Source organism: Anas platyrhynchos, chromosome 1 (assembly GCF_047663525.1).
Source record: "Anas platyrhynchos isolate ZD024472 breed Pekin duck chromosome 1, IASCAAS_PekinDuck_T2T, whole genome shotgun sequence".
Lineage (NCBI taxonomy): Eukaryota > Metazoa > Chordata > Aves > Anseriformes > Anatidae > Anas > Anas platyrhynchos.
The window spans coordinates 46983977-46996672 of NC_092587.1; the positions used below are offsets into that span (position 1 = coordinate 46983977).

Sequence of the window (12696 nt, forward strand, 5' to 3'; positions counted from 1 at the left end):
TCTCTCTGGGAAAATTGCTGCTGAGCAGGTGCGGTACAGCTGGCAACCCAATCACTTTTCTGTTCTGCTTGTTAAGAGCCTTGCCACGTTCAGGGACAACTCAAGAGGGGGGTTAATGAAGCTTAGGGCAGCCCTCCTCCTTCCAGGCTGGGCTGGAAAATAGTAGTGTGTGTCCATGGAAAGAAGGGTTTTAAAAGAGTTAAGCATTGCAGAAGTCTTCCAAGAGAATTGAAGAACTGCCAACTGCTGTGGAGGAAAGCATAGCACATGTTCTGGAGATGGGAATGAGCTAGAACCATGTGTCAGTGAGGTAGCATAATGCTGGAAGAGAAGCCCTACAGCATCCATGCCATCCATACTGGGGAAAGAAAAAGATTTTAAAAAAGGCAGAAGATACCAGATATAGAGAATTGGAAGACAAAGTGTTGAGGAACAGAGGTAAAATACAGACTTAGCTGCAAAAGACTTCCCTTAAAAACTTGGTGTGTTTTTTAAGACTTGAAGTTTTACTCTGAATGGGGGCAAAGGCATATCAACATCAACAAAACAGACTTTGGAAAGAAGCAAGACCAATCTGTTTAGTTTTTTTTTTTTTTCTTCCTGATGTGAGTTTGGGGATTCTAACTCATGGTGTTGATGATCATACTGAAAAGTTAATTCAACACTGAATTTAATGTGATTAGGTGTTACATTTGACACACTGTAATCAGAATACAATATCAGCTGATTTTTTAGCAAATAGTCCAAGAATTATTGCTTCTGTATATCTATCTGTTATATGGAAGCAATATATTCATCCTATGCATTTCAGATAACCAATGCACTCCTAAAAGTGGATCTCCAGTCAACCATAAATCTCCATCAAGTGCCTTGTCTACAGTATTACAAAGTATTCCCTCTGGAAGAAAGCAGAAAAAAATTCCTGCAGCTCTCAAAGAAGTAAGTGCTTTATTGATCAAAAGTCATTATCAATGTTAACAACAGAAAATAATTCCATATATTAACTGTCTTTAGAATCCAAAGTCAAAAGTCACTTTTAACAGTGATTTGGGCCTCAATTTTACATCGACAGGATCCTCAGCTATGGAGCTATAAACTACATATACACATATGGAGCATATAAACTGCATAAGACTGTGATTTAGATGGTCTGGAATTGTAATTTCTTTCTTTCTTCCCTGTGTTTCAAAGAAGTGTGATTTATCTCTGCACCAAGAGTAATTTAGAAGACTCCCACACCAACTCATCTGTCAGCTTACAATTAGAAAATATAGAGCTAAACTGCCAGCCTACATTGGAGGTCTTGGGAATGGGAGGAAGTAATTTGCCTTCTTATATAGGAACGTGTGTTTTGCAGATGTGTATGGGTCTCAGTGTTTCAGCCCTCTCATCCTGTTGCATCCAATTTAAGTTCCAATTCTTAGTGCCTGCAGAAAGCTCTCTTCCAGGCAGAGAGATGGTGGCTGACAAAATCATTTTTCTTTCAGCCATCTGAATTAATTACCAATATTAACTTGAGATGAGGATAGAATTTGTCTTCGATAGGACAGGGTTTCTGAAGATCTGTTTTTAAAAAATCTGTACTGGAAAAACATGGACAAATGTATACATCCTCTTGGGTTTCTTTTCATTTCAGGTTTCAGCAAACACAGAAGACTCTACAATGAGTGGCTACTTACACAGATCTAAGGGCAGTAAGAAACCATGGAAACACCTATGGTTTGTTATAAAAAACAAGGTGCTATACACATACGCTGCTAGTGAGGTAAGAGTTGACCTCTTAGAAATCAAATATCCAGTGATAATTCTGTATTTGTAACAATCGTTTATTTTTATCACCTAGAAACAGGCTATAAAGTTAGATCACCTATTAGTAATTGATCTGATTGCAATATAGTAGTTTGAAGAGGCCCAGTGAGCTTGGTGCCATAATACACTGATAAATCTGTGGTTTCTGATTCAAGACTTAGCTTTGAGTACCTCTGCACTGCACACCATTGCACAGTTATAGGTATGTTCTGAGTCAGTTGAATACATGGGGATGTGTTCGGATGCAGCACACTGGAAGAATGGCAAAGCCAACATTATAAAACAACATTATAAAAGCATCTAGAAATACCTTGTTTTGTAGTTCCATAAGGTATTTTGAATGCATGGAAAATGAGCAAACTAAATCTATTGACTTCTCCTCAGATCGTCTCCTCCAGCCTGGAGTTAGAAACGCATCTTACCTAATGGCATTTGCTTATTTATTTAGAATGTTTAGTTCTACTGCAGTATGGAATAATGGAATAGTCTAACCAATATATATAAACTCTGTCCATCCCAGCTTGTGCTGAGGATGCTGTAGTTTTATCAAGTAGGGCTGGAAGATCTTTTAAGATTATTTTTATTTTTTATTTTTTATTTTTTTTATTAGAAGTTATAGCTTGATTTTACTCTTGAAAGCTGTAGTATACAAACCATCTGTTTGAAGGTATTGCCATCCCTCACTTTTGTTAAAAATGGTAAGGCCCAACTTATTCTGACTACATAAAGAATTACTCTTCACCCCCACTCCAGCCCTACTCAGTATTTTTTTCTGATTTGAGGGGGCATTTGTGTTCAGACTTGCTACTGGGTTGCAGTGCTCCTGTGCCAACCTTTATTTTAGCACTTCTGAACTATGTCCAGAGCCAATGATGTTATTCCCACCAGAATATTGGCAATAGTAAATAACCAAGTAGTTCTAAGAACATCGTAATTATGTGCAAAGTATTACTTTCGCACAGATTTGAAAAAAAAACAACATTTTAAAGCATTGTCCCTCTTCTGAAAGTCAAAAAGGAAACCTCAGCAGCAACTGTGAAGACAGGCATATTAGGCCATGGCAGTCACCTTAAATTGTCTTTTGCTTGGCTTCCCTTGAGACGCCAGCCTTCCAGAGTAGCTTCAATTTGCAGCTAACCATTACAAAATTAGCTCTTTCCAATTTTCTTTAAACTGAGAAATAGCCGTCCTTCTTTTTCATTCATTCCAGCAAGGCGGTTATTTGGAGAGAGTCTCAGGGGCAAGTGTGGTGACTGGTCCAACATAGTCTTAGCCAGGAAATCCCACTTAAGCCACTTTCAATGATGCCAAGTGATACAACAATTAGCGTTCAAAAGAGCACTTTATGAGGCATAAGGACATAGATAGGAAGATAGATTGCCTTACTTGACTGTTTTCCAACTTCAAGGAATGCTGTTTTCATGGGATACTGCCATTTTAGTGTTAAGGCCATTAACAAAGTCTTCACTTGATGTATCAGTGCACATTCTTTGATTATTTTCTGTATACATTACACATAGAGTAAGGTCCTACAGAAACCTTGCAAGACTTTGCCTAATTACAAAAGAATATTTTGGAAATTGCACAGGATGAAAATATTTCTTTTCCCCAAAATGCTACACACTGTCTTTATTAATCAAAAGATAAGAGCATTGAAAAAGGAAGTAATTGAGATGAATGAGAAAGGCAAAGGCTGCATTTTTGCCATGTTTTGAAATTAAACGAAGAGAAGCTAAAAGGCATAGGTTCTGTTCTTACTCTTTTCCTAGCCAATCACTTTTGAACACTGAGCAACTTCTTTTTTTCCATTCATTTAACTTTCAGCATCAGAAAGCAAAATAAGTTTAACCATCAAAACCATCTGGAGTGAGACTACAGTACTTGAGACCATAAGCTACATCCATTGCTCCTCCTTCTAGCATACTTAATGCAGCTAAGAGCATCTCATGTCCCTCTTAAAACATAAAAACTTACTAAGGTTGTTGGTGGAGTGAGTATTAGGCTAGATGGACTTTTGTTTTGCAGCCAGATGGTGCCTGATCTTATGATATATGAGGTCCTTTCCGAGCAGAATGATGAGATTATACAGTGACAGACAAGGTAGATGCTGTAAGGAGGGGAAAAAAAAAAAAAGAGGAACAGCAGTATTGAAGTCTGTGTGGTTTTGTTATTTTCCTGCATGGACTATTTAAAAAAAAAAAAAAAACACAGTAATTTGTGCATGAGTATTTGTAACAACTTGTTTGCTGTATAATGTGTTGCAATGGTAGGGTGCATGAATATTGTCTAAATGTATTGTTTAATGTATCTTACCAGCTCTAATTTTGTCTTGTTCAATTTTTTTCCTCCCTAAAATAGGATGTGGCAGCACTAGAGAGCCAGCCTTTACTAGGATTCACAGTCAGTGAAGTCAGAGATGAAAACTCAGAGTCTAGAGTGTTCCATTTATTGCACAAAAACACTTTATTTTACATATTCAAAGCAGATGATCCCCATTCAGCTCAAAAGTAAGAAATTATTTGAATTAATTTCTCTTACTTTTTCCAGGAAAAAAATGTTTTAGAAATCATAAATGTTAATATTCATGGATTAAGTATATGTACAGTAGGTGCATACTATATAAGCAGATTTTTTTTTTTTTTAAATAATTGTTTAAACACAGTTCCTGGTTTCATTAGCACTTCTGAAAAGGCAATCAAAACAGAGTGGAATTGGGTAAAACATTGTGTTTTGGTTTTGTTTTTCTTTAAATTAAGATGCAGGCTTCTTAGACCCAGGAAAGCCTAAGATAAAATACAAAGTCCTTCTTTTTCATAGCCTATTCCATGATCTCTTTACCTGGTCTGCTCAAATGAAAATTGAATGCATTACCTTTGTAGAAATCTGCAAAATGTGTTCAAAAAGCTGACTGGTCTGTCCCTGTTTTTATTTTATTTCCAGCTCTAAATTTTGATTATTTTTAGTGAATATATGGAACTAAAATAAGTGAAACCTGAAAATTAAGGTACAGAAGTGTGAACCGTGTTTGCAGATGTGCATGAGCATCTAGGCATGCTTAATATGCTTGGATGAAAAGTCTGCATTCGGAGAACATTCATACAAGCTGCTTTAAGTTCTGCTGCTGTGTCTGAATTTGGACTCATATTTATCAGTTTATATACTGTGTTTATTTTATATAAAGTAACCTTGAAATGTGGTCATTAATTAGTAAAAATAATACAAACCAAAAACCCCACGCTATTTGCTATATGAATCATGGAGTAAACTAAAAATGAGCATGCAAGCAATACATTTGTCTTGCCTACATACCTAGTGTATCTGATGGATTTCAGTGCAATTTTCCCAAGTGACTTTTACATTAATAAAATAGATTTCATTGGCCAACTAGTCCATTATTACTACTTAAGCATTCAAATTGCTGTAGGTATAGTTTTGTGCAAATAGGGATGTTCTAAAAAAAAAAAAAACAAAACACCAAAGTACCCATGACAACTGGAAACTTTGAACAGTGGAGAACACACTTAATGATATTTCTCTACACACGGTCTTCATTAGATTGTTGGGGGAGCGTTTTGTCTTGCAGATGCATGCAAATATTTCATTTTCCATTAAGGCAGTATTTTCTTCTTTCCACTGCATCCTCGTTTGTACTATACAAAACAAAATATTTTTGTTTTTTTTTTTTTTTCTTTTTTCTTATTCTTTTTTTTAAAAAAAAAAAATCCTAAGGCCTCCAATAGCTTTGTTTTCCAAATCTGACAATGGCTTTTGCAATCAGAAGGGAAAATTGCAATTGAACATGGTCTGTTTTACGAGGTCTATTTTACTGATTTTACATTAGGTACCTTAGATTGCAAGCATTCTCCAAGTATTTAATGGACTGAGTAGATTTATGCTAAACTTGCAAAATAAATGCTGTTTTGATAGCATTAAAAGAAAAAACAACACTCTGTTGGCCTGTTTTCATTAGGGGATACTGTTTTTTTTTTCTTTTAGGGCCAAAGAAATATCTGATGTACTTTTTTATGTCCAGTAATAAATTTTAATGGATATTTTTTTTGCTGAGCTTTGAAATTTTTTAGTCCTGTACTATGTTCAATGCTGAAACTGTTTATGAATTTGTTGTACTTTTAGTCCATAGAGCATTTTAGTTATGTTTAATGAATGTATGACAGTGGAAAACATTAGTGAGCCCTAAAAAGTAACGGATGGCGATTTGAGCTATCAGCATTTGCTCTATCATCAGTATGTGGGCCCCTTAAGTTCACATGCGCACAATTCAGCCCTCACTCAAAAGACGGAATTAAAATTAAGTTTTTTACTGTATTTGTCAGTGTAGTATCAGAGTGCTTCAGAATCATTGATTTTTGCAACATTTTTGCATCCAAAACACTGATTGTTTGCAGATTTTGCAGAAGGTGAGGATATTTATCACCCTTGTAATCAAGTAGGAGCAGCCAGCATATCTTTAAAATAGATACAAGTAAAAGTGTCTGAATGTTAACTTTGAAGTTCCAGGTTGAGGCACCTGGCATCAGCAGTCTGGGACTTCCCTCCCTTACACACACTGGTATTTTCACAGATACAATGTGCAGGGTACCTGTTAATATGTGGTTTAGTAGTAGTACATATTGTGTGTGTGAATATGGGGAAAGTTTCTAAGAAACTCTGTCATCGTGCCTCCACTCAGCCCATGTTCCCTGCAGCTTCCTCCCTCAGCCCCAGTAGTCCTTCAGGATTGTCCTTGTACCAGGGGCAAAAGCAGCAGGCCTGGGCTATGCAGACAGCTACCTCAGCTCTTGTAGTGCCCTGATGCATCCTAGATCATGTTTGCAGTGATACTACAGAAGGGCATATTGCCATTTTTTAAAAAAGGTGTATGTTCTGAAAGCCATGTTATTAAAGTTGATGTAATCTTGGCTTTTTTTGCTTTTTGAACACTTGATTCCCCAGCTTCGTTTGTTCTTTATGCATGTAACTTCAGTATGGGGGAAAAAAAAAAGTCACCTGGCCTTGTACTGATACTTGACGTTTTTAGCAAGCTCTGTAGTAGGTTTGAACTCGTTGGATAGATTTCTAGCATTTGCACTAACAGAACAACTGGTAATGGAAGCAGGATGTTACTTGCTGTGTGAATCTGTAGGGGATGGGCAGTGTGACTTGTGGTTTTACCAGCATCTTCATAACACTGTTTAATTTTCCAATAGGTGGATAGAAGCTTTTCAAGAAGGCACAATATTGTAGCAGCGTCAGCAAGTCTGAAGCAAAATGTCCAGGGATGATGGTAAAACAGAGTACAGCAACTGTTGCAAGAAAATGAATCCTGCCATGTCAATCTACAAAAAAATGTATATTTGTCAGCATTAGGGTTTGATGCATTTTTAGTGTAAGGTAATATTTTTAAAAAGACTTGTGTGTATTTCTATGTTGATACAAAATGTGTTATTTATTAAATTCCAATGTTTACTTTAATGGTCAAAATTGTTTGTGAGGTCTGCATCGAGGTCCAAACTTCCCTTGTTTTCAGAATGATAGGTCGGTGAGTCAACATACTTCTAAAGTTTGTACTTTTTTTTTTTTTTTAACAACAATTCATGTATTGCAATTGTGTAGTTCCTCATGATTTGTATATAGGTCTTGAGTTGCTGATACTCAGCTTGCAGTTTAACAAAAACAGATCAGAATAGGAATTTCAAAGATTTTGGATATTTGTTGGCTATGTAAACTCCTTTATGAGAAGTTGCATGATAAAATGCTGCTCCTTTTCTTGAACGGTAGTTGAAATCTTGCATACCAATTAAAAGAGTACAATAAATTTTGTATCACAGAAGCAATTACCTAGTACAGCTCAATTATGAAAGAAGAGAAAATGGACAAATATTTTAAAACAGACTTCGCAATTACAGAGATAAAGCAGTAGAGCTTTTACAGTACTACAGATGCCAAAGAGACTAAATGAGCTACTTTCAAACAATTTCAGGGTATATTTTATTGTATGTTTCCATTAGTAATTTAAAGCAGAGTAAAAATACATTTTTGGCGTACAGGAGAAAGATTAAATACATTATTTGTTTCAAAATTGTGTTGAATGAGTTCTGTATGCCATATGAAAGACTGCGTAAACTATTGTTCTAAGAACACTAAACAAATATATATGGACCCCATCTCCCCAAAACTTAAACTATTGTATATTTAAATAATATGCTTGAACTGGAATTGAAACCCAGAAAACACAGCTTTTTTTTTTTTTTTTAGTGCAGGTGGCAATGAAATTGTATACCATTCTTTGAAATACCTTTTGTTTACACTATGATTTGTTCTGTTTGACACTTTACAACACAGTTCAGTTTTAGGTGTTTTGTTTTTTATTCTTTAAGAAAATTGTCAGTATACCTCATTAGGAAATACTTGCTGATGATTCTGGTGCATTTATTCTATTTAAGTTTTGGAAAAATGTTATCACTGTAATAGCATAAATGGAACTAGAACTATGAAAAACACATGAAAGCAAGCCATTTTTATGTCAAAAGCGATGCACATGTAGCCAGTTAATTTTACTGTATGCAACATTTTTTGGTAGTCCTCTTAAACTAGTTGTGGAAATAGGATTAAAAGCAACTAACTTTGAAATTAGTATTTTAAATGTTAATAACTATATTAAGGCCTCACAAAGGAAATAAAATGATGATAGAATAGTAGTCATCACGTAAAGACCATGAATGAAAATGCAAGCCAAAATTTCTGTATGCTCTCAAATACCTCAAGGTCTAAATACTAACATAGCTCTGAAGAGACTTGATTTTCCTGAGCTGCTGTTAGGTTAGTAGTAGGCTTTGGAGCCTAATGCTTAACATTGACTATTCAAGTATAATTTCATTGACTTTGAGCATTTCAGTAAAGAACCTTTGTGAATCAGGGACTTTAGGCTGTAGATCCGGCTCTTCTGAGGAATGCTAGAGATTTGACCAGACAGTGTTTGAAATTCGGTAGGAGTTGGATCAAAGCCTTTATTCGCTCTTTCTTTTTAATGCAAACATGATAAATAAATATTCTTTTGTTATATATAAAGGGCTTTTACTTAGTTTTTCAAAACCAGCTGCTGACTGAAGCCAAGTAAGCTATTAATCTGTCTCTTCAGGGTGATTTCTGACATGGTTTTTACTGTATCCAAAGTAAATCTGATACTAGTGTAACATAGATGTGCTGTAGCTGTTCCAGTTGATGTTATCAAGGAGAAGAGCTTAATATTTTTTTATGGACTGCATACCAGCTAAGATGGGAAGCCATGAACTGGCAGATAAATAAGAAATTTGAGTAGGAGCAAGTTTCATTTAGTTTTAATTTATGGTCTGATATTGATCTCTGCTGCAACACTGAAACAGAGCAATAAAAGTCAAAGCACAGGCGGAGTAAGGTGCCCAAGTTCTGCCTCCTGTGTGGCGACAAACTACCTCTTGATGATTAGGTGCAGAGCAAGAAAATAGTGTAGAAGTCAGAGGACTTCTTCCAGAAGCAGAGATCAATCCACAGACCGTCTATGACAGGCATGGATTTGAACAGAGCCTTAAAAACAATAGAGCACATATTGCTGTCTCTGTGTGAAACAAATTAAATAATCTTTATGAGCATGTTTGAGTATTTCTTTTCCCCTTTCTCCAGCACCAGTGCTTTGTATCATATGGAGAGCCCCAAACACAGTTTCTTTCATAACATTTTCAGATGGTTGCTTTTTGAAGTGTTACTTCATTTCTCCACCTTGCCTTCCATTTTGATTCTTTACCATCAGAAGTAAAGTTGCTTCTTGATTTGACCCCTACATCAGAAAAATCACTAAACAAGACCAGTAGTTATTAAACACCTGGCTACCTCTTATATGCATCTATCGTTTTTAATTTAAGATTGCTTAATAGAGTATGAGACAAACATTAGCATTGAAGATTAGTTCTAGCATCTTTATTCTAGGGTAACTGAAAGGTCTAGGATCCTGAATTGCCTTTAAGAAATCTTTGACTTAAAAACCTTCTTTTATCCCCAACGGACTTGAAACAAAGGGATAGCTGAGCAGCTTTGGAATACATTTTAATAAATATTTTTTTCTTTTTTAAAGTTGATTGCCAAATTATGTGTATTCCATCATAATGTTGTTGTGGTTTAACTGAAACCAGGACAAATATAAGGAGATGTTTGGAAAGACACATTCAATGCATGTTTGCCATAACTGCTGTCCCCTGTATTTTACCATCTAAGTATGCTTTTATTTGGAGCAGTCACAAACTGTACTGTCTAAATGAAAGAATGGAATCTTTATTTTGTAAATGAAAACAACTTAAAGTTGTTGTAAATATTCCTGTGGATATGTATCATTTTTGTACAAATAAATTCACATTAGTTGAGTCTGTGTTTGTTTTTGAAATATTTTCAGGCTTCGTGTGTTGTGTAATTCATTTATTCACTGCTTTCCAGGCAGCAGAATTTGCTGCTATTATCCTGCAGATCTGTCTTACTTGGAAGTCTGTGCTATGCTTTGCCCTAACAAACAAAAAAAGTACAAAAAGGTGTAAGCTGTGCACACAGACCGACAGCTTGCTGCTGGATCTGACAATCTGACATAGCGGTTTTAAACGTTCCTGCTCACGTCAGCCAAGACACTACTTACACTTAATACAAAGACAATGTGTTTGCCGTGAAAATTATTGCCACCTTCCTGCCCTGCTATCTTTCCTTAGCTACCTCTTGCTGTGTAGTTCTTGGCTTACTGTTCCTTCTTCCCCAGCCCCTCAAACTAAAAGCCTCTGAGTTCATGACGTTTGTTTTCTATCGAGCCCGGCTTGCAGGACAACTGCAACAAAAATTTGTTCCTGCACAGTCCCACCTTGTAGGACACCAAGTAGTGGGGCCTTATCTCCTGAAGCCACCCCCAGCCCTGGGGAATGACAGCCCTGAGCTTCATCAGCCCACGGCTGAGTGAGGCTCCCTCTGCCCAATGTGCTACAATGCAGTGTGATTTACAGGGATGTGAGCAGAACCCACAGCTGCAGCAACAGCTGATGAGGATACTTCAATCCAAAGAGAAAGTACTTCATTAATGCAATTGTCTTGAATGTTTATTGGTGGAGCTAAGTTGGTTCTGGACCACAAGATGCTGAATACGAGGGCTATTCTGTCTTACATTGAAAATTGCTCAGAAATCATGTTGTCTCTTACTTTTGTGAGGACACAGGATTTTTACTTGTCTCCCCCTCTATAGTCACAACTATGTGAATTTTTCCTGGTGCTGTGGTCATGTTTATTTTTTGCAAAAGAAAGTAATCCCATCATCCTGCTTTTAGTGGTTACTGCATCTGATGCTCAAGCTTTGTTTTGAATTTGTTGAAATTAATTCTTCAGCACATCGTTAAGAATAGACATACTGCTGGCAAAGAAAGGATCCTAAGAAACAAGCATCCTAAAGAACTAGATTTGCATCTATAGATGAAGGGTGTTGCATTAATAAATCCTTTCACAAAATCCAATTCTGCTGTATCTATTAAAGTATGCCTGAATCACGCAGTTTCTGTTTCTGTTGGCACAAGGATTTCAGCAGGGCCTGTAAGGGAGAGATTTTTCTGTCAGGTTAGTTATGCTGCCTACTTGTACATCTCTGACGGATGTTTGAAAGCAGTTCTTTTAGTAACTTGCAGTAACAGCATAAAGGATTTTGTTTCTATATATTTTTGACAGAGATGACTCGTAATCCTGGCTGACGCAGCTGCATGGGCATGCCTTTCTAATACAGACCAAGTACGAATTGGGTCACTTGCTAAAAAAAAAATCAAAACATTTTTCACTGGTTAGTGACATTTCTGCTCTGTTGCGGGTATTAAAATGTCTGTATGAAATGAGCTTTAGTGCAAGCTCCTTGGCATTAAATTAAACTGCCATAAGCTTCATTTAGAAGGTGGACGTGCGAGTCAGGCTAGCATGGGAATTGACTGGTACCATAAATAGAGAGTGGTGTAATATTATTCTACGCTTGCAGGAAATGTTTAGCAAATTAATTACTCCGATTTAACATTTTTCCATAAAAAAATGGCTTTTTTGATGTGTTTGATCAAAAAGCAAAATATGATGCTTGCAAATACTGAACTAGTGATCTTGAACTGGAGTGCTTGATGCAACTATAGCTGTGGGATGTTGGAAGGAAAAGCAGCGAAGGAACTGGCAAGATAAGAGCGTGAATGATGACCTTATTGCCCTCTGCAAGTACTTGAAAGGAAGGTGTGGGGAGCTGGGGGTCGGCCTCTCCTCACAGGTAACTAGCGATAGGACTAGAGGGAATGGCCTCAAGTTGCGCCAGGGGAGGTTCAGGTTGGAAATGAGGAGACATTTCTGCTCAGAAAGCAGTCAGGCACTGGGACGGGTTGCCCAGGGAGGTGGTGGAGTCACCGTCCCTGGGGGTGTTCAAGGAAAGGTTGGACGTGGTGCTTGGGGACATGGTTTAGTGGGTGATATTGGTGATAGGGGGATGGTTGGACCAGATGGTCTTGGAGGTCTTTTCCAAACTTTATGAGTCTATGACTCTATTAAATGTAAAGTTATATGGTGTCTGATCATATATCTGCTTTGGTTGATGCTTGTACCATCTGATTCAGTACAAATTGTGTCAAACGGTTTGAACGTATAAACGGGTTTCCGACATTGAAGCCGTGAGTACAGCCTCTGCGACCCTCAGGTTCCTGCCGGTCTGTCAGCACAGCGTTACAACCTTCACTGAACAGGTGGAAAAGGACGGGGGAAAAAACGCAGACAGCGGCAGAGGAGCCGAGGGCTGCTGTGGAAGCCGCGGGGCGCTCCCGCCCGCAGCATAGCCTCGCTCCAACGGTCGCCCGCCGCCCTGAGGCGCCGTTA

General features: G+C 37.3%; 1 protein-coding gene across 1 annotated transcript in view; it reads left to right on the top strand.

Moving 5' to 3' along the window:
• FGD6 (FYVE, RhoGEF and PH domain containing 6) overlaps window positions 1-10202 on the top strand; it is a 69944-nt gene extending 59742 nt beyond the window's left edge. The window contains exons 18-21 of the mRNA XM_027452188.3: window positions 812-939; window positions 1637-1765; window positions 4168-4316; window positions 7017-10202. Of these exons, the coding sequence (XP_027307989.1) occupies window positions 812-939; window positions 1637-1765; window positions 4168-4316; window positions 7017-7053 (443 nt within the window). The 3' untranslated portion in view covers window positions 7054-10202. The remainder of the gene's footprint in view (window positions 1-811; window positions 940-1636; window positions 1766-4167; window positions 4317-7016) is intronic.
• The last annotated feature ends 2494 nt before the right edge of the window (window positions 10203-12696 follow it).